The sequence below is a fragment of the Triturus cristatus genome, chromosome 8 (genome assembly GCF_964204655.1).
Source record: "Triturus cristatus chromosome 8, aTriCri1.1, whole genome shotgun sequence".
NCBI classification, from domain to species: domain Eukaryota; kingdom Metazoa; phylum Chordata; class Amphibia; order Caudata; family Salamandridae; genus Triturus; species Triturus cristatus.
The window spans coordinates 416,846,879-416,868,599 of NC_140591.1; the positions used below are offsets into that span (position 1 = coordinate 416,846,879).

Below are 21,721 nucleotides of genomic sequence, written 5' to 3' on the forward strand. Positions count from 1 at the left end.
CGCTATTTTAAAAAAACGCAGTTCCATGTCAAGTGCTACAAAAATAGAGAGAAATTTAGTAACAAAAATGGTAATCATAGGACATTATTTTCGGGTATCATGGTAGTACCAAGCTACTTACCAGTTTATAGAAACAATATAAAGAAACTGAAAAATGTTTTGTAATATCTATTACCACTTTAGTAACATTTTAATAGGGCAAAAAGACCAAACCAAATACTTAGCTCTAAATGCCTGCCTTTAACTTTTGTAAAGGCAGTCATCAGCCAATGATTTCTGATTACTGTATACTGGGGTAGTACAGTAAAATACACCTATATTTGAAAGAAATATCGCAAAAACAGATCATGCAAAGTAAAAATTATTTAAAACTTTTAAACTAGTTACACTACTTACCTAAAGTACCCAAAATAAGCATCTGCGCAGCATATATATCTAATCCAGCAACATTTTAACAAAATGCAAATTACGGATTTGAAAATACGCAAAGGAAAAAATGTTATGTAAAATACATTAAATTTAAGGACTTTTTGGGACCCCAACAATATTTACATATTACAATATAAATTTAGGAGATAAACAATTGGCATGTTTTGACATGCTTTTACGCAAAATTTCCTTTAATTAACACACTCCACTTTACGCCACTACACTGTCTAACTGTTCACTTTACACCACTCCAGTGTACGCTGTTTACAGTATGCTACTCCAGTTTTACCTTAGTACAGTATATGCCACTCGATTCTAAACTAATCCACTGTACCTTACTCCACTATACTCCACCCAACTGCACTGTAAGCCATTGCAATGTACACCACAATACTCTATGCTAATATACTGTTCCCCACTGTATTCTATTACACTTTCGTGTATGACAGTTGTGAATAGAGTCACTCTGACGTCTATATGATCTCTCGTCATTCTGACTCTAAGATGAGTATCTTAAATGTATATTTACAACGCTATGAGTGGGGACACTACCTCAAACAATGTCACTATGCACTCTGCCGAAAAGGAGTTATAGTTTGCACTTGATTATTGTGCCACTGCACTGAAATGAGCTAGCATGAATTCCTGTCATTTTTATCTTAGTAACTTTTACAAACATTACTAGCCTAATACTTTAAACAAAAATAAATATCAATATAGCCCTGACTTAAAAATTACTGATGCCACAGGATGAACCTTAAGTCATTTTAAATGTTTAAAATAGTTCACAGTTCATTTACACTACTAACTCGACTTTCAGAATGCTTCTCAGTACTTCCTATGTCGTTCAAACCTCTTCAAAGGAACCAACTGTTCTTTGAAAAGGAAATCCTAGATCTACAAAGTACTTGCTGCAGCAACACTGTATCACAATTGTGTAGTATAGATCAGTGGGTCACAAGGGAAGTTATAAGCAGGCAGTCAAGATAGTTGTCACGTCTACATACTATGTGAGAATTCATGGCCTGTGTGGGAAATGTAATTTGTTGTTAGAGAGCTTTTATATAGTACATTCTACACACACTCAAAGCCTCCCTCTAGACGGTGATGAGACTCTGCAACTACCGCCAGCCTTTCCTTTCCTGGGATGGACTCAGAGTGAGTAGGTTTGGAGTATCACTCCCCACATTTGCTGAGTCTTTAGCGGTAAACCACCAGATGTTATGTATCGGATATATCATTGTAGAAAAGCAATTGTACCGAAATATGCCTCAGGTGGATTCCGAGTGTGGAACATGGATGGCAAGACTGGTTTTACGTGTCTAACCAACATGCTCAGGTCTGGGCATATCTGGAGACCGTCTCAATTGAAACTAGCCATAGGTCTGGCAGAAAAGTTGGATTTCTAAAAGTTCCCTGATATTCAGAGAGTCATTTTCCAGCTTATTATTTGATAGGTGTATGTTCCATGAGGAGCATTCTTGTGTATGTAGGGACCTCCCACCAAATATCTTGATGTAGCATGAGTGATCAAGAGTCATTTCTGGTTCATCATTGTCCTTGAAGCAGAATACATACATGAAACAAGCGCTCAGAAGCCTGCCTATTGGTTGATGAAAGAACTAACAAGTTGTCTGGATAAAGACAGCCCATACTCCCTCTCTTATGAAGAACTGCCAAACGTTTGTAACCACCCTCATAGAGGATTTGAGTAAGAAAGGCAGAATGACAAACTGGTAATGAAATGACAGAACCCCAAAGCGTGGAAACCTCTGATCGAATTTGAATGCGTTGGTAGGCATTCTGTCGGTCCAGAGATGCTAAGAATTGAAGGCACCATTATTAAGATAATTTGTAATATGTCCGTCTTAAAATCGATACTGAGAATGAAGCAGTTTAGACCCTTGAAATCTATGATAAGTTAAAAACTGACAGATTGTTTTTAAAGCAGGAACAAAATGGAAAAAGTATTTAGTCTGGAATATAGAAATGCGGAACAGAACTTTATTTTATGCCCTTTTTGATGATGTTTAAAATCCAGCATTTTGAGCTAGACTCGGGTCAGACATTGTAGAACTGAGAAATTATTTTTCCAACTCGAAGAGGAGAAGTATCTGTCTTCTGTGTATAGTCATGACCTGGGAGTATTGGAGGTAGAAGAGCCGGAAGGAGGTTTTTAAAATCCCTGTGGTGTTATTGTTTGTTTAGATAAGGACATTTAAAAGAGAAGAGAGAACATCTGGAACACATGTGAAAGTGACAGAATTGTCAAAATATAGGCTTAAAATTAGATTTTTCAAGCACTGGTAGATGTTTACGGTCCTTAAAATCTTCTGACACTAGTCCCTGGAGCTGATGTTCACCATATTAAACAGTCATAGATAGCTTTTGAAAATCCTTTACTGAAGACTGGGAAGTATAGGTAACATATGTACCTGCACTCATGGCCAAGCTGATGCCAGCCTAAACTTTCTTCAGGAAACAATTCACAGGGTTTAAAGGCATAGCGTCCTCCCCCACAGCTGAAGATTTATCAGACAAGTTTGTCGCTAGAAAATCCACTTGAACAACTTCAGGAATTTCAGTATCCACACCTAGGTCATGGAAGTGAGGTAAGAACCTGGGAACGTCAACTTTGTCAATATCTTTGCATTCCATCTTGATTAGCCTTTGATTAGTTGATGAATTGGAAGGCAGTAGCTGGATCTTTTGGGACTGACGAAAAAGACCAAAGTGGTGCTTGGTACAGGCTCTCCTTCTGGAAAACTCAGTTTCTCCCTTAGGTATCCAATCATTTCGCACAAATCTTTTAAATGGTAGTAATTTGCCAGAGGAGTCTTTGGTGATAGAATCCTCATGCTCTGAAGCTAAAGAAGATGAGTAAGAAGGGTAGACGTCTCGCCATCCTTTGATGAATGTGTTCAAAGTCAGAAAATGACAACAGTAGCTCCTTTATGAGTGCTTTAAAATTGCCCTCACACATGCCTTCAGCCAAGACAGTACCAGCACCATCTCATGCTCAAATTATGTGATGCTGTAAACCATAAACCCTTGCATCAGTCAAAAAAGAAGCCTTCACTTTTGAGAATGCTTGCCCATGAACTTCAAATTTCCAGTATTCACAAAAAAGGAGTGTAACATCTTGTTTCTTAAATAGGAGAAAGAAGTCTATGCTGTGGCTTGTCCTTGAAATGTCATTGACCAGGTGTTCCACCAGTGATGCTCCAAGAGCACCTAGGTTACTTGGTGAAATGCTGTGGGGGTCTCCTCATCGCCAATGTTAAGTTATTATTCTGGACAGCAAATGTGCTCAAGTCTAATGCTTCCTCCTATTCCAACAGCCATTCCACTTTCCCCACAACATTTCAACCAGTTGCCTCGGTGTCCTTGCAGCATCACTGGTGGAACACCTGGTCAGTGACATTCCAAGGTCAAGCCCCAGCAGTCTCAGACAAAAACTTCAAGGACCAAAGAAACAGCCCCAGAGTAGGGGAAACGTTACATCAATAGACTGTCTTATAAAAACAAGACAAAAAATAAAAACACTGATATAGAGCAAAATGCATTTTCTGACGTTTCCTTTTTCTCTCTTTTCTTTATTTTATTGATTTAAAAAGAAAACTTACATTTTAAAAACAATATTGGCGACTTTCCTTGCTCCCTAACCAAAGTGTAGCACAGCAAAAAACACCTAAGCGGACAGGAAAGCCTTGCACCTTTTCTAAGGGACACTCCAGGCACAGCACCAGCATGGGAAAGAAAATCCAGCACCAGGAGCTAGATATCGGGCCCATACCTTGCTAAACTGACCGGCAGGCAAGCGTGAAAATGAATACAATAAAACTAGGAAGAGAAATCTTCCCTCCCTGACGTTTTCTCACCTCGCTGCTCTAGCTAAACCTGCTGCTGGAATTAGAGGGCCAACCTCTAGTGGGCCGCTCAGTTGCAAATTTAAAACAAGTGAGCTGGTGCTATGAAGTTGGAGTGCAGGGCCCAGCAGCAACTCATCACTAGCGCTAGGGAGGGGGAGAGGTCAAGACGCCTGTAATGTCCTACTCGCCAGGTGAAGCACGAGAAAGTGGCACACGCGACTCCTGCAGCCTCTGGGATCAGGAGAGGAGTCTGGTAATAGAAACAAACAAGGGATAATACCCATCTTCAAACGTGGACAGGCACATGACAGGAGCTGTCTAGGGACCTTTTTTCCTTTCATGGTTCCTCCCTGAAAGGAGGATTTAAAAAAAATAGGTAAACATATACTTCAGATGCCCGTCTTGGAGAAACTATGCCATCGAGTACTAAGGAAGGGAAGCCCCTAAAAAGTAGCTCTGGTAGGTAAAGGTCAACAAGTGGGTATATGTACGATAAAATAGGTATTTCCACACAGATCTCTACTTCTACATATCTTGGCTAACACTGCATAGCTATTGATACCAACAACTACCCAATGCATTGTCAACACCAGTGTATGGAGATTGCAACAACCCCCCCACTCTGCTGCAGACTCGGCTCTCTTAAACTAATGTTTTTTTTTTTTATTGAATTTTCGGATAAACGTATCATAACAGTCGTCACATCCAGGACAGTTTTGCAGAAATAATACATTGTAAGGATCTATAAAACACATTACCCAATAACGCACAGTGGAGCGGTCATCAGCACATAAAAATCATATATACAATGCAAGAGTCAAGTCAGTGATTCTCTTGGAGTAAGTTAGGGTGGTCACGCAGGTATACTGTAAGTGGCTCCCATATATCTGATGATTTCGACATAGTTGGCAGTTCCTCAGCATATACAAAATTGTCTCTGCAGTATGCAGCATCTTGTATCCAATTCGCCACTGTGGGGGTTAGTTTACTGTCCCAGTTCATTGCCACCCTACGTTTTGCCAAGAGCAGCAGTATGGCGGTTAATTTCTTTTTCGTCGATTTCACAGGTATATTCAACCCCAATAAACATAACTGTGGTGTGCATACTAATGTACAGGAGATCAACATACCCAAATGGTTAGTCACAAGTTCCCAATATTTTTTATCTTATCACAATTCCATGCTAGGTGTGCGAAGTCCGCCTGATCAGCCCCACATCTCTTACATCACCCATCGTCCTGTAGCCCATATTTATGTAATTTGGCTGGAGTGTAGTAGGCTTGATGAATATACTTGTAGTGGATAATGCGGAGATTGCCGCTAGGTGTAAGAAGCGCAATTAGTGCACAGCATGGCGCCCAGTCTTCATCCGTCAGGGGGGAGTCTAAAAGTTTGTTCCAGCTGTCCGGGCCTTATGTGTTTATGTCCCAATTTCCGCTTGAATAAGCTTATATAGTCTTGATATAATGTTAGTATGAGTGGGCGTGGCTATCAACGTCTGCAATGGCTTTAGCGTTGGGGGCTCCACTGGAAATGTGGAGTACAGTTCCCTTATGGCTGCCCTCAATCTGTGATAAATAAATCTGAATAGCAAAGTCTGATTGCTAATAGAAGACAGGTCATCTAAGGAGATGAAAAGGCCATCCTGGTACAGATCACCCATCCGTGTTATCCCCATTTGTTCTAGGATCTTCATGCTATTTTTTTCTTGTGTTACTGATAGTTCGGGGTGATGAGCCAGTGGCAGATTTGGGGCATATATCGGGGTTTTGCCCGCTTTTTGGCTAATGTCGTGCCAGGCTTTCGATGTCGTCCGCACTGTGTTTATTTCTCGCAGTGATAGGTGATGTTGAGTGTGTGTAACTATGCTAGATAGTGGTATTGGATCTGCATCCCCTTCTTCCACTGCTAAGTGTGGCAGATATCTCACCGGGTGATACCAATAGTGTACGTATTGTGCCTGTGCGCATAAATAGTATAAATGGATATCTGAGACTGCAAAACATCCCGTCTCATACGGAAGAGACATGGTGCGAAGACTGATGCGAGCCTGCTTCCCGGCCCATATCAACCTGCTGAGATTAGATCGTATCCGTTTAAATATTGGGCTGGTGGTTTTATTGGTATGTTAATGAAAAGATATAATAGTTTGGGTAACAGTACCATCTTTATTAATGATATTCTGTCAGCTAATGATAAAGGCAGTGCGATCCACCTGGTTATTTGTGTTTCTTGGCGGTCTATTGTGGCTCCATAATTATACCTCAATACTAATTCCGCATCTCGGTGCACCCAGATCCCTAGGTATTTAATCGGGTCGTCATGCCAAACAAGGGGAAATTCCATTTGCGGCACCTTAGTGTTTGCCGTTAGTGGCATTACAGCTGATTTACTCCAGTTAATTAGTAGTCCCGAGATGCGACCATATTTTATATACTCCCGCAGTATTGGTGAGAGAGTTTCTTCCGGGTTACGCAGGTATAGTACCATGTCATCCGCGTATAATGATTTGATAATGGGTCTCTGACTGAATCGCAATGCCGCATGCGCATAGTTCTGATGTATTTTACAAGCTAGCGGTTCCAATGCAATGGAGAAAAGTATGGGGGACAGCGGGCAGCCCTGTCTGGTACCACGTTGTATTTCCAGTGTATCCGATATATGCATATTTACCTTGACCCGGGCAGTGGGTTTGTTATATAATAGGGCGATCCAATCGATGAGCCTGGGCGGTAGGCCTATCGCTCGTAATATCGCAAACAGATAAGGCCATTCGACAGAGTCGAAGGCCTTAGCTGCATCCAGGAGTACTGCCACAGCCTGCAACTCCGGATTCAACTGATGTAGTAGGGTCTCTTAAACTAATGTTAATGCTCCCACCCTCCTCAGTTTTCACAAAACATTAAACATGTGGTTGTTGACAAGCAACAGGTAGATGGTTGATTTTGCGCAGTTTCTACTTAGATTGGACTGGGTGACACTTAGCACAAAGAGACTTATCGAATGAATGAATTTTAATTTCTAAAGCGCGCTAATACCCGAGGGTGTCTTGGCGCTAAGAATCCAAGACAAACTGAGCGGGGAGCTTGAGGGGTTAAAATGGTGAAACAAATAGTCTAGATTTCAGACTGAAATAGCCCTCGACAAATATTTTCTAATGGTAATGGTAACAAATATATATGTGGAAAGGCCACATTGACCCAGAAGAGTACCTCGGGCTGAACAACAAATATTTATAGCTCTGCAAATCAAGAAAAGGATGAAAGGCTGAGTTTAACCGCCAGGATTAGAACCTGTGACCATGGCATCAAACACAGATTCATGCAGTGTCACGCAGAATATATAGTAGTTTATTGTTCGATTACTTAAAATCATGACAATTTAAAATAAAACAGGCAAAAAAATACATTTCATCTTAAATGCAACAAAAAGTAGTTAAAATTGTTAAAAAGATACAGTGGTGTGAAATAAATACATATATATATATATTCACTTAAAAAACCATAGGTTTCACACATGTTATAGTTAGGTGGATATTTCACTCGTAAAAAACCAATGAAATTCCCCCGTTATAGTTAGTTCAGATAACTATAACTCGCGCGCCCTGCTGATGACGTCACATATTACATCACTCATGACATGGTCAGTGACATCACTCATGACATCACTGATGACATCATCCTTGTGATAGAGTGGCGGTCGTGCGAGTTATAGTTATCTGAACTAACTATAACGGGGGAATTTCATTGGTTTTTTACGAGTGAAATATCCACCTAACTATAACATGTGTGAAACCTATGGTTTTTGAAGTGAATTTGCAAGGTTTTTTAAATGCTGATTCCTAACTATAACGTGTATGAAACCTATGGTTTTTTCAGTGAATTTGTACAGTTTTTTAAATGCTAAGTTATGTATTTATTATTATTTTTTTATATATTTATTTTACAATAAACTACGTATTAAATTTTCTTTTTTTTTTTTTGGTTTTACACCGTGCGCGCACGGTGCGCGCACCCCCGCGATTTAAAAAAAAAAAAATCTAATTTTTTTTTGCTGCCTTTGGGGTCCTTCAGGGACCCCCTGACAAAGACTAGGGGGTCAGGAACTCTCTACCCTGCCCCCCTTTTCATGTTCGCCACCTTCCTTTTTCACTCTCGCACTGAAAACAAACAAAATGGCGGCCGACACTTCCTGATTTCGACCGATTCGAACGTTGACTAACATGTAACCACCAATCAGAATTATGCTTGCGCACGTTAGGGTGCTCGCACGGTGCTCGCACGGTGCGCGCACGGTACGCGCTTATAGATATTGATATGCTTTTAAATGCTATTTTCTCAGGAACTACTGAACAGATTGACACCAGACCTGCAAAAGGCACTTCCCTGACCTGAGGACTACCTCTCTGCCAAATTTCAAGTAATTCTGTTCAGCCGTTCGGGCTGTACCTTCGACTAAAGGTCCTATGGGAAAATGCATGGGGAAAACGCGTTTTGGGACCCCCCTTTTTTCTCGGCCCCCACTTGACGAATCGCCCCGAGACTTTCAGGGTAGGAGCTGAGCGGAGCGCCCCATTAGTTTTGAAAATTTCGCGAGGATTCGTCAACCGGCGCCAAAGTTATTCAAAATAGAATTTTCAGATTTCCTATGGAAACACGGTCCTAACTATAACTATCTACTGGCAACCGCCAGTAGATAATACACATATACATATATATGTTTATATATACATATACATACTTTTTTTTTTTTTTTTTAATGAAGCAGCTAAAGTGTGTTTAAAAACATAATGACCTTGTTGATGAGTTTAAAACCCACCCCCAGCCTTCAGTAAACATGCAAAGGCTCCACCAGTAAATGTCTTGGCGTTTGATAGGGAACAGACCCATGCAGTGGATGAAATAATCCACTGAGCCTCCAGACGCGGGTGTTTTAATAATAATAATAATAATAATAATAATAATAATATTCAGAAATAACAATAACACTAATAATATTATTAACAACAACAATAATAATAATAAAAATAGTTCCAGCTGCTGCCACCTATGAATATGATGTTCCGAAACGCATCATCACTTTGTAGAATCCAGCGTGTAGAATCCAGCGTATAGAAGCGTACATATTGTATATTACATGGTAAAATAAAAGAACCATGCAAATGATAACGCAATGGCAGTCGTTCACATTACTCAAGGCGAAATAAGCGGATTCTCTCTGGTGATGAAACCCTGTTGCCAGGTGGCCCTTCTTTTGAAAGTAGTGGCATCCATGAGTTTAATTCATGTGTGCCAGGCCAGCAGGGGCGCCGCCTACCTACTAACAATACAATAAAACAAGTGTCTGCTGCCTTCGTGTTGATAGTTGAAGGCCACAGAGCTATTTTTCACGCTCATGTTTTGTTTTGCAGAGTGCAGTCACGTCTTACAAAGCACAGATAAAAAGTACTTAAAATTCTGCAGACTTCTGGTAGAATAAGATACAGCCCTGTCTGTTCCGGCGAACTCCAGAATAAATGTTTACTGTAAGCGCCTCCCGGCTGTTGTTTCAATCTATAAATAACTATGAAAATCAGCGCGGCGTCTTATTTCTTCCTGTTGTTCTTTCATCTCCTCAGTGATTTGTAGTTGCAGATGAAACATATTCACTACTTTCATGGACTCAGTGCTTAAGTGTGGAATAGATGACCTGAAACCACTTCAATTAGAAAACGACAGCCAGTTTTCTAACGCAGAAGGTATATCTGCAACATACAGCGATTAGTTTGACACCAGTTCATAAATTACTTGTCTACAGCACGGATGCCTACCCTCACTACTCGTTTGGTGTAACTTTAGGTGAACATGTGATATCAAAGCAAACCAGGACACCGGTTACAAGAAAATCCACGCACACCTGCACTACACTTCTTAATGCAAAGGTTCTGGGGTCACCCTTTTACTCAAACTTTATAATTTAATGAATGATGAGTGTGTGGTTTCCACAAACCATACGAATTAACGTAGGCATTTCAGAAGCCAGCAGGAGAGGAAAGGGTTCTCACAGAAGACTACTGGGGCAACCTCTTTATACAATTGTGCCTAGCTGGAAGAATGATCTATTAATTGGGGGGTTGGGGAGGGGGCTTCACCATAATTATTCGCATTAGTAACAGCCACATTACTTCAATGGAGATTAAGCAATCAGTTTGTTACTTACCAACAATCTACATCCTTATTAATTTTCTTGCATTCAGAGGTTTTGGGAAGTGCATGCATGACTTGTGGGCCATCCTATTCTGTGGTGGGCGATGTCTGTGGTTTGGGCCCAGTATGTGGGGCATGCAATGGCAGCACACCAGCAGCATAGGGCGCATGAAGTTCCCACACCAGCACATAACAGCAGCAATTCTATTGGTATTTTATTCAAGCATGTCAATTGGGTTCTGCTGGTAACTGGCAAATAAGGCCATTTTTTTCTGGCACATTGTTGGAACCAGCACTTTCTATTTGGCTGAAGGGGCATCCCCAGCCAGGCAGAATCTACCATCCCGTCGACGGCGCGGAAAAAAGGGAACTGACGTCATCACGCCGACGAGGTCTTCTTATGGAGCCGGTGACGTCAGCGGAGTCGCGAGCGGAGCCGTGTCTCTGTGACGTCGTCTTCGACCTCATCGGCGTGGACTGCTACAAAAGTTTCCGAATGATGCTGGCGCTGGGGATATTCACAAGGTGAGGAATCCACTGGCAGATGTATCCATCAGAAACCAATTGTAGGCACACTGTGGGCAATTCCATATCTGCCCTCAACCCTAATAAAGAAAGAGCATCCTTATACGGTGCAGCACGCTATCCACCTCAGGCCCACACTAACTATCCTGATAATACTGTCCCATACAGTTATAGGGGACATCGCAGGTCACAACAATATTAAAGATATGTACATACATGAAACAAGATCCAAAAACATGTGAGCTCCACACTGTGTGGAGAAGGGAACAAGAGACGCGGGGTTCTAGGAGCTAGCAGCCTCCAACAATAAATGTTAACCACAAAAAGCTGCTCCTAAAGTAGCGACCACTGTGAGGTTTGGGTTATATTGTGAGTGGAGATATCTCACAAAATGTAACGGACTGGTCTCACACACCACCTGGTGTCATGCTTCATCATTGACCAGTCCTCGCCCTCTAAAACCTTGGTTTGATAGAGGGTGGGCATACACCTGACGACAGGAATACACTTCTAAACTAAGTGGGGACCCATGTGAGTGTGGTTAAAAATCATTACAGTTATCCTTGTGTTTTTAATGTGAAAGGTAACTATATGATATTAAAATCAGATGACAGTATGCGGGGGAGTTAATGTCCCCTAACCGTTATGTGAGAGGTCAACATGTTTCTGCCGTGTTGGCCCAGGTGGGTCCAGGGCATTCATCAGGACTCTCCACAATTGGATGGCTTCTAAATTCAAGCCCTAAGTACCAAAGCTACTTGCCCCATGGCAGGAGGGGTGGGGAAACCCCTGTTGTCAAACCTGCCTCAAGGGAAGTTTCCCGCATGGTTCCTAGGCAACTGCTCCCATTCCTCCCCATTGGGGCAAGTAGCTTTGGTACTTAGGGCTTGAATTTAGAAGCCATCCAATTGTGGAGAGTGACACTGATCACGCCCACACAGTGGTATTCTCTTGCCACCAGTTGGTAAGAACGGAGCCCCTCTCTATATATTTAGCATGACACCAGGTGGTGTGTGAGACCAGTCCGTTACATTTTGTGAGATGTCTCCACTCACACCATAACCCAAACCTCACAGTGGTCACTATTTTACGAGCAGCTTTTTGTGGTTAACATACATGAAACAAGAACACGTTTTAGCAACACTGCGGGTTCGTAGCCACGTTGGTAAACCCAATGTCAAATGTATTGTGCTTTTGGCATGAAATCAACGTATAAAGCGGCACCGCCGGTCAGTGTCGTGAATCACAGGCGGTCCACTGACTATCAATCCCACTCCCTGAAACTCATGCTGCACTGCTACATGATGCGACAGATACCAGCCAAGTCGAAACGCTCTTACACACAAAAGCACTCAGCACCCTAATGCGGTGCTACTGGTACCCAGCACGTCAATGGATCACACCCCACAGACTTCGTTGCCCAGTCTCCCTTCACCCTCTGGTTCACCCCGATTGTCTTATACCCCCAAATGGAAGATAATTAGCCCTGCCTCCCGCATATTAGGCCACACACGGCTGAAGTTACACTTAGTCTGGGTACTCAGGAAGCAGGTGGAGATATGTAGCAAGTTTTAATTAAGAGGTAGACGTAAACAAGGGAACGTTAATGGCCACTCGGGAAGTTCACCCACAGGTTTCAAAGCACAATGGAGTCCAGCAGTCTCTTGCCCGCCTCCAAACTGTTTTGCAAGCATTCCTTTAACCCAGTCAATCTCTGTCTCGCAAATACCTTGTGCCAAGATGTCTTCGGGAGGGGCCAGGTGTGGAGAGGACAGTTGGTCCACAATGATTAGGGTAAAAAAGGGATCAAGCGATGAATGGGGAGAAATACAGGGGAGACTGTCGATAGGAGAAGGCACCCGAGCGGTACCAGACGATGAGGGTCATGCCCAGGCAGTCCAGGCACAGCGTCTGATGCGTGTTGGTATGAGTCGCACCAGACACTTCAGGTCTCAAACACGGGGAGTTGCAAATTCCTTACCTTCCTGGAATTGAGACACAATGACCAGTGCACATTGAGATGGGCTGCACCAGGCAATTCCCAAAATAAAGAGTTGCAAATTCCATACTTCCGTGGAAAGGAGGCAAAATGTCCGTTGCACGATGATACAGGACCAGACCTGTCCGGTCACACACATGTACAAGTTCAGCAGAGTCACATGAAGTAGAATGAGGCACTACTATGGGTACACCCCCACCTCTGAGGGTCACACTCTGTGAATCGGACACTGCACACATTGAGCGGGCAGTTGGCATATCGCATGAGAGAGATGTGGCACGACTGATGAAACGGACCACACAGGTTCCCACAATAGGAGAATCCGCTTACCACCAACTAGTTTCTCATGAGTGTCAGGGTCCTTGCAGTACAGGAACCACACGCTTTAGAAGCGGGCAAGATTTCCTGGACTCTGCACTAGACAATCTAGTCTCCAGACACAAGTCTTAGTTCCACGCTCACCCACTGCTATCAGTTGGGATTCAGCAGCCGATGTGGGCACTTGAGAGTGCCCCGTTCCCCAGATGTCACAGGTAGATGGTGTAGGTCCCTCGCAGGAGGTCTTTGATGTCTCTGAGATCTCCAGGAGAACAGGACGCCTGCAGACAGGCTCTTGGAAAGCACACTTCAGGGCACCACACTTCAGCCAGTCTTCGGCCCAGGCCAGCCACTATTCAGAAAGGGCGCACGATCCCCTTCATTGGCAGTTTCCTCCATGTGCACAACAGAGTCCTCTGGCAATGTGCACTAAGCAGTCTGGTTCTCTGTTCATGTGTCCCTGCAAGCATATCTCACCCTTTGCTGAAGGATGGCACCAGTCGTTATACTGTTGTGTGTCTTCAAAGCTAGGGATGGTTTAAGGGGGTTCCCTCTGAACCAAAGATGTCTTCCCTAAATTGTAGGTCTGTCTGCAATTGGGGCCATGGAATGCAGATCTCAATCTTTAGTGCAGACATGATCTGGCCCCAAAAGGCTAAGTGTCAAAACCTCTCTCTCCAATCTGTCCCATCCGACCATGAGATGGCAGAGGTCTTGTCTCTTCTAGTGAGATGTCCATGGTTTATGACGGGTGCTGGGGAATGCACAGATGTGCTCCCCCGACCCCTGGTGTCCACTGGAGCAAAGCACCATGGCACACAAGACGCTCAGAGCATAGAAATGTCCATATTCTATAAGTGTCATTTCTAAGTAAGTCATGCCAAAACCCCCTTAACCATTGGAAAGGGTTTGGCATGGAAAATGGAAAATCCATTGATGGGAAACATCATGAGGCTGCTCCACTGCAATCCACTATTGCAGCCTGAAGTAATTTCAACCACTTCCCTATGTTAACCTTTGGGAAGAACTAGCCTCATAGGTAGTGAAAACACACTGGTATTCCTCACTACCTGGGCGCACGTGCACTAGTGCGCATCTAACCTGCAATGGCAGGTTGGACATATAGTCCCGAGCACCAGCTGTGCAAGTGCACCCACCCAAGGCTGCAACAGCAGCTAGGACACGGGCTCAACTAGTATGTGTGTCAGTGCATATTTACCAGCCTGCGCTGGTAGGCGGCACATGCAATCACAGGCAGCACAGGTGCAGGTGCGCACATACAGCAGCTTGCACTCGCAGGCGGCTCATGAGTTTAATCACGATAGCTGCCAGTGCACAAACACCGGTCCGCGATGACAAGCTGGGCTCATAGGCTTAGCTATGTGCTTGCACCAGAGGTGTGAGTGCGCACACACCACCCTGCCCAGCCCAGACATGGGTTGACCCTTTACAGGTGCAATTTTGTACACCAGGCCTTCGACGGCAGACCGGGCACCTTGCCACTAGCACCTTGAGAGCAAGCACGCAGACAGAGGCCTGCAACGGCCGGCATGACCCTGTTATGAGCCACCGAGGGTGCAGGTATGCCCTTACCGGCCCACAATGGCAGACCAGGTACCTAACCAAAATGCCATAGGTGCCAGGGCATATCCTCAAGCCTGCAACGGCAGGCGGGACACGTGTTTTAAACAGCATGAGGGCTAGTGCGCACACCCACATGTGTAATTGCGCACTCCTGGTCTGCGTTATCAGATCGGCCCATGTTTCAGAACACCAGGCAGCACCAGTTCCTAGCCTGTGTAGGAAGGCGCATGCACTTCCACACTGCCTTGACAGTGAGGATGCGCTCAGGTCCCTGAGGCCACACAAGAAAATCGACAGACAACACCCCCATGGAAATAGCCGAACTCCAAGGCAGGGGAAGCTTCACGAGAGGGGGGTTACTCACTACCTAGGCAGGAAACATTCAGAAGTACCAGCCCGGCTTTCAGCCTACCATCCTCCCTGCCTCCCCTCAGGACTTCCCTGGGGGGTGCCCTCATGGTATGGGATTACCCACTCAGGGATGACTGAGGCGTAAGTGCCTAGGCAAGGGCACAATGGAGCCAAACAGGTCTGCAATGAAAGACCCGAAACAGTGTTGACAGGCTATCCGGTGGGTGGCACAATCCTAGCCAGTTCTGCTCCTGCCCTAGGTATGTGGTGTACCTGTTTATAGAGCGCACTGAGGTACGGCACCTAAACCCATCGTCTACGCACCCTCTGCCCAATGAGGGTGAGGTGGGAGTGCACACCTTCCCTCTGCAGTTCAGTGGGTAGGTGCCCAGATTCCTAAGGTCATGCAGAGAGAGTAAGAAAAGACTAGGCGGAAAAAGCTAAAAGTTTTGGGGTGAATTCCCCTAAGAAGAGCCATGTCCAACACACATAAATTACGATTGCACACTATTGACTAGAACAGATGGTATCTATTCACACACCAATTCTGAAGGGCCATGAACTAGCCCTGATAGCGTTTTATTTTATGGTACATTAATTTTAATGAGCTAATACTTGTCACTGAGCCAGCCATTGCATGCTTGACATTTTTTCATAACTAGAAAAGCCATGTAACATGTGAACGAAGGAAGCACCCTGACACAACATACACAACATAGGAGCACTTCAGAGAGTATTCTATTTTCCTGTACATGAATTATGCTACTGTGTGAGCCCTGGTCAAGCAGCAACCACAAACTAGTTAGGGTAAGGCAAAAGCAAACCACAAATTAACCTGTAGTCAACTCCCTGGTAGCTTGGCACAGAGCAGTCAGGCTTAAATTAGAAGCAATGTGTAAAGTATTTATGCAAAACTCCACACTGTAAAACTGTGAAAACACCACACAAAAAGTATTCCACACCATGTTCGAAATATAGAGCTTAATTTAATAATTAAAACAAGACCAAAATGATAAAACTCTAATCAGTAGAACTGGAGTTATGAATTTTTAAAGAATAAAATGTAGCTCCTAAAAGCATAAATTACCAACCGCGGCTGTCTGGACGTGCTGTACTGGGTCAAAGTAAAAAGTTCTAGCCGACCGCAATGGAGAGTGGATCGGATACAGTCCCAGATTAGTCCAGCTGAAGGTTTATTGTCTAAAGTTTTGTGCCAAAAGTCCTGTCGTATTGAAGAAGAATGTCAGGAAAAGGAGAGCATCGCTGGCGGTGGTAGGCATAGCACGAGGAGCAAGCCGGGTGTCATGGACGGGCAAGCTGGAGCATCCTGTTGGCGGTCCATGTGGGCAATCATTGCTTGCTGTGTGAAGAGACAGGCTGTTGGTAGCTCGCACTGAATTTTGGTGCAAGCTGCGCCGTTCCAGTAGGAACGGGCGCATTTGTGGTTGCTAAGAACTCAAAAGCTTGAATTTAAGAGCTCAAGAGCCACATCAAGGGTCCAGGACCTGAGAGGCACTCTGTGGGGTTAGGACCTTGCTGAAGACGGGTCCAGGAGCTGTTGGGGAGCCTGTTATGTCCCTGAGGCTCAGATCAGGAAACCAGCAGACTAGCCCTTTGAGTCACTCTGGGGTCCTGGGTTCAAGATGGAGTTGCAGGTCCAATTCTTCTTACCCAGACAAGAGGCAGTAGGTCAGCACGGCAAGGCAGCAGCTCCTTCATAGTAAGAGTCCAGGAGAGTATCAGTCTATTCAGCAGCACAGCAGCCCTTCCTCCTGGCAGTGTATCTACAGGTCTAGAAGTATACCGAAGGGGTGGTGTTTGACGTCCTTCTTTTGCACAAATGTGTGTCTTTGAAGTAGGAAGAAGCTTCTAGAGGCATGCCTTTGAGGTGCACAGATTCCCTGCCCTGGCTCCAGACTAACTACAGGGGGTAGGCAGTCCTTTGTGTGGAGACCGTACAGAACCTATTCAGTTGTAAGTGAGGCTGGGCTGAGCTCCTCTCTCCAATCTTGCCAGTGATGGCCCATCCAGTCATACCTAAGCTCTCAAGGGCAATTGCATTATGTCATTGTGTGATCATATTTCTTTAGACCCTGGATGAGATGTGCTATGGCCTATAGGATGGCCCTAAAGGGTGCTGGTGTGGAGGCTCAGGGCATCAGAAACATTCAAAATAAACTTTATTTAGTTTTACAGTATGTCAAAATTCATTTCTCTTCTTAATTTGTCACCATTAATATTTGGCAGCACAATTAGGCAGCTCAACAACTGACAGTCTCAACCTTTTCAAATATTCCACTTTGCTCTTGGGTTCACTCGTTGGGTGTAGTAAGTGCAATTACAATTCATGGACATGAGATCCATTCAAGATGCCACATCTCCATTGTAGCATAAATACAGTTAGGTTCCTAATTTAATGTATTCCCCAAAATACCATAATCTCAGTACAAAATGATATGTGCAATATCTCTAAGTTTCAACTGTACAGAAACGCATGGCAGCCCATCTTATGAGCACATTCTACCAAGCCCTACATCCATCCCTACATTACATTTACTTCCTTTTTTTATAATTGTAATAATTAAGGTTTGTTCTTTTTAGATAAATTGGTGTGGAATATTTTGTGCTTATTTCTTAACAGCATTGCTGTTTTGATGATGCAGTTTATTTACCACATGCAATTTTCCAGGACAAAGGCCTTGCTGCTTGTGCCAAGCTTCCAATGGTAATCCCTGGATTTTTGTAAAAGACACAAGATTGTTTTGACTTTGTGAGTGCTCAGCTACAGCTCAAATCAAGACTGGGGCATTTCTCTTCAATAATACACTATCCTTTCCCTAAATTGTGATCTTCAAATGTTTTTGAGACGAGAACCTCTCAGACATGCGTGCTGTTTTATTCACAAAGACAGGGGAATGTGTACATGTGACTGCCTCTGTCACTTTGATCCACTCTTCAGGTTGAAACCTGATCCTGCAAGATGACAAAACTTAGAACATCATTTTCAGGGAGTGATTCCAAAGACTGGAACATGCTTCCACAGTCTTTCAGATCACTATCCTTGTATGAAGCCTTTTGGGGGAAAAAGCGTAAAGCTATGTTGCTTCAACTACACTTTCCCCTATGAAAGATCATTGTTGTCACTTGAGACTAGGTGAAAAGGTCTACAGTGAGTGAATTTGCCTTTGGTATGTACATATGAATATTTTGTAATTTGGTGTTTGTCTACCTGTTATTCCATTAACTTATATATAGTATAAGTCTGTGTTTTCACCTGCTGTTGTATATTCATCTGGCTTTTGTGGGGCTTATACAGATGTTTGTGTAACTTGAATTTATGTAAAGTGGCCTATCGCCCCTAAGGTCCGGCTTTGGTTTTTGTTTTTATAAAACTGCTAATAAATACATATTACATGGGATAAAGTACCCCCTGCTGTACATTATAAGGATATTGCAAGTCATTGAGAAGTTCCGTTACTACAGTTGAGTTCCGAAATCATTCTTTATATTAGGCAACTGGTTCTGTCACTAATCACCTATTATATAAGGGGTAAAGTACCCCCGGCCATTCATTATAAGGATAATGCAGGTCACTGAGGGGTTCAATAACCATATAGATGAATTACTCTGAAGGACGAGTTCCTTTATAAGGTTATGGAACTCCGAGGTGACTTGCAAAATCCTTATCAGCAGGGGGTCATTATCCAATTTAATACATGGTCATACCATCACCTTTCCCACCAACTACTTGAAACCATGGTGCCTAGCTCTTTCAAATGAAAGAGAGAGCATGCTTACAAACATAAAGAAGAAAAATAAAACCTCTTTTACAAAATTAAACACATCAAAAACCTGTTGGGTATTTGTGGCAAACGATATTAGAAACAGTTCAATACAAGTCAGTTTAAATTTAAAAAAAGCAGCAGTAGCTGAGAATGTGTAGAAACAAGGAGAAAGATTCTAACTTTTCTATAAATATCTAAGGAGTGCCAAAAATAAACATGTTCTTTCTGCTAGTCACTGTAAACTAGAAAAATAGAGCAGAAGAATGAAAAGTAACCATTGCTTTAAAGAGGTGCTCCATGCCCTGACCTACCTTTCACCTCAGCTGCTGGCTCTGGTAGCAAGCATTGTGATATCCAAACTCAAGTTGCAATAACTTTTATCAGTCAAGTTCTAATGCCTTCCAGTCATGTCACAAGTCGCCTATCATATAGAAATTAGAGACAGGCGTTTATACAGGGATTGCAGAATCTCTTGTAGTATTACATTTTTACACCAGGTTAAAATCAGTACCGGATTAAATCCTGTGAACGCCCCTAGGCAGACGAAATTTGAGGGCCCTCCTTGCAAATTATCCACTAATAACTAATGCACCTGATTTTTTGTACAAACTGCCAGAAGATGAGCTTTAAAGACACTAACTGTCATGTGAATCTGATGTCTCTGGTGCATGTACTTTAAATTGTTAATGGGTACATAGTATACATTATTTTCTCTATAGAGTCTTTTATGTAAAGTTTTCGTTTCTGTGAGTTGATTCATTTTTTCTATCTTTTGGAAACAATATTTAAGAAAGCTTGATTGTAATTTTCTTTCAAGATCAAATCAATATTATTTTGATCCATTGTTGTGGGCCCCTAAAAGGAGGGGCCATAGGTCGGTGCCTGCTTTGCCTATTTGGTAAACCGGAACTGTATAAAATGTACCATGTTCGATCAATGGTCACCTGGCATCTAAAATAGGGTCTCACAACAATACCATTGTTTGGATATCGATAACTACTGTGGCATGGTAAGTTAAGACCTTCTTCACCCCTTATTTTTCATGCCACTTAAACTACAGACCGCACTACAATATTCTCTCATATTCTCTGAAAATGAACCCAGGCATAAGATTAAGCAACTGATGTTTTCATCATTAGAGGTCAATGCAACTTATATTAGGCTCAGAGGCAGAAAGCGGAAGTGGGAGAAAATATTAATAACATGCCATAACAACGTCCAGCACATGGGCAAGCCCCTATCTGGAATTTCACCAAACTTAAACATACCTAGCAGGGCGTGAGGTTGCAGTTGCTGATGGTCCACAATTCCACATATTTCTGAAACTATGGGAAGCTACACATATTACAAAGAAACTGATTTTTAAAAAGAAAAAACTGGGGGGCAGATTAAGCTGGAAGCGAATTCTTTGCTGCAGGGCCAGCTTTAGGGTAGTGCGACTAGTGCAGTTGCCCTGGGCGCTGACCTGTGGAGGGGGCGCTGACCTCAGGGCGGGGCAATGTGTTTAGCAATAACTTATGATTGGAGAGATGAGGTGCACTTTTGCCTGGTGGTAGTGAGAGAATCCCAGGAGGCGGTCATGGGGTGTGGAGCGCCAAAAATGATTATTGCACCGGGCGCCACCAGTGCTAAAGCCGACCCTGCTTTGCCATGATGAGAAGCTCAGAGATGGACTGATGCTGTTTGACAGCAGTCCACGTCATCGAATACTCTAAGCCCCCCTCGCAAAGACTGCTAGCTGGCCCAACTCTCCCGCACCCCGTGTGGCCAACAACTCACCTGCTGCTCCCTACATGGTCTTATCAACACATCCACCATAAGATTCCCCTGAATAAGACCCTCCGTGGCCTTAACAGATTTCCAAAAAAGGTGGCGCTTTCTTGCCCACCATTTTCTAACTCAAGAATGCCCTACCAAGGGACACCCTGGACCTGGAAATGGTCCTGGGGGTGCATGGAAACTCTTTCTGTAGTTGTTGAAAAACGGACAACTCCAGCCTCAATTTTACAATTTTGGGAGAAAAATAAATACTGTGCACACCCCTAATCATTACAATAATACATTGCATTTATTTGAGTAATGCTAAGTGACTAGTGGTACCTCCCTTGCATGCTGCTCGTCAATCTCCGGTACCCACCTGCTGCATGCTTTGCATCGTTTGCTGTAAGACCTGTAGCTGTTGATTCCTGGTGAGGCTGTCTTCCGTTCGGCTGAGTGGTCCTTTCTCCTGCTTTAGCAGTTCCACCTCGTTCCGGTAGGCGTCAAGCTGCCAGCGCAGACTGTCGTTCTCTTCCTTCAGTGCGTATGCCTGGGCAGCCAGAGCTGAAAAGAACACACAGGGACATGTCCCTTTTATTATCAAACAATGATTTCGATCTCCTCTGAAAAGAAGCTCGAATCAGCAATCACCCCTTGCCTGCAGCCAATGAGGATACAGCTCTGAGGCCAATTGCACCCAATGAGAATACAGCTCTGAGGTCAATTTGTGAGTGTGCACTCAGTATATGTCCATAAATACAGAGAGGACATCCGAGTCCACAGTGCTAAAGAAAAAGTTTTCAATTAATTTGCACCAAATTTGCAACAAACGAAACCTTTGCATAAAAAGCAAACTGATTTAACTTGATTTTGCTGATACATATATTCACTTTGCAAATATAAACAAATAAACTG

At 43.4% G+C, this 21,721-nt stretch overlaps 1 protein-coding gene across 3 annotated transcripts in view; it reads right to left on the reverse strand.

The window, feature by feature from the left end:
- Positions 1 to 21,721, reverse strand: part of ENOX1 (ecto-NOX disulfide-thiol exchanger 1) — a 2,037,207-nt gene that overhangs the window by 128,475 nt on the left and 1,887,011 nt on the right. For all 3 annotated transcript variants that reach the window (XM_085621817.1, XM_085621818.1, XM_085621816.1), the window contains one exon: positions 21,186 to 21,370. In XM_085621817.1, the coding sequence (XP_085477943.1) occupies positions 21,186 to 21,370 (185 nt within the window). The remainder of the gene's footprint in view (positions 1 to 21,185; positions 21,371 to 21,721) is intronic.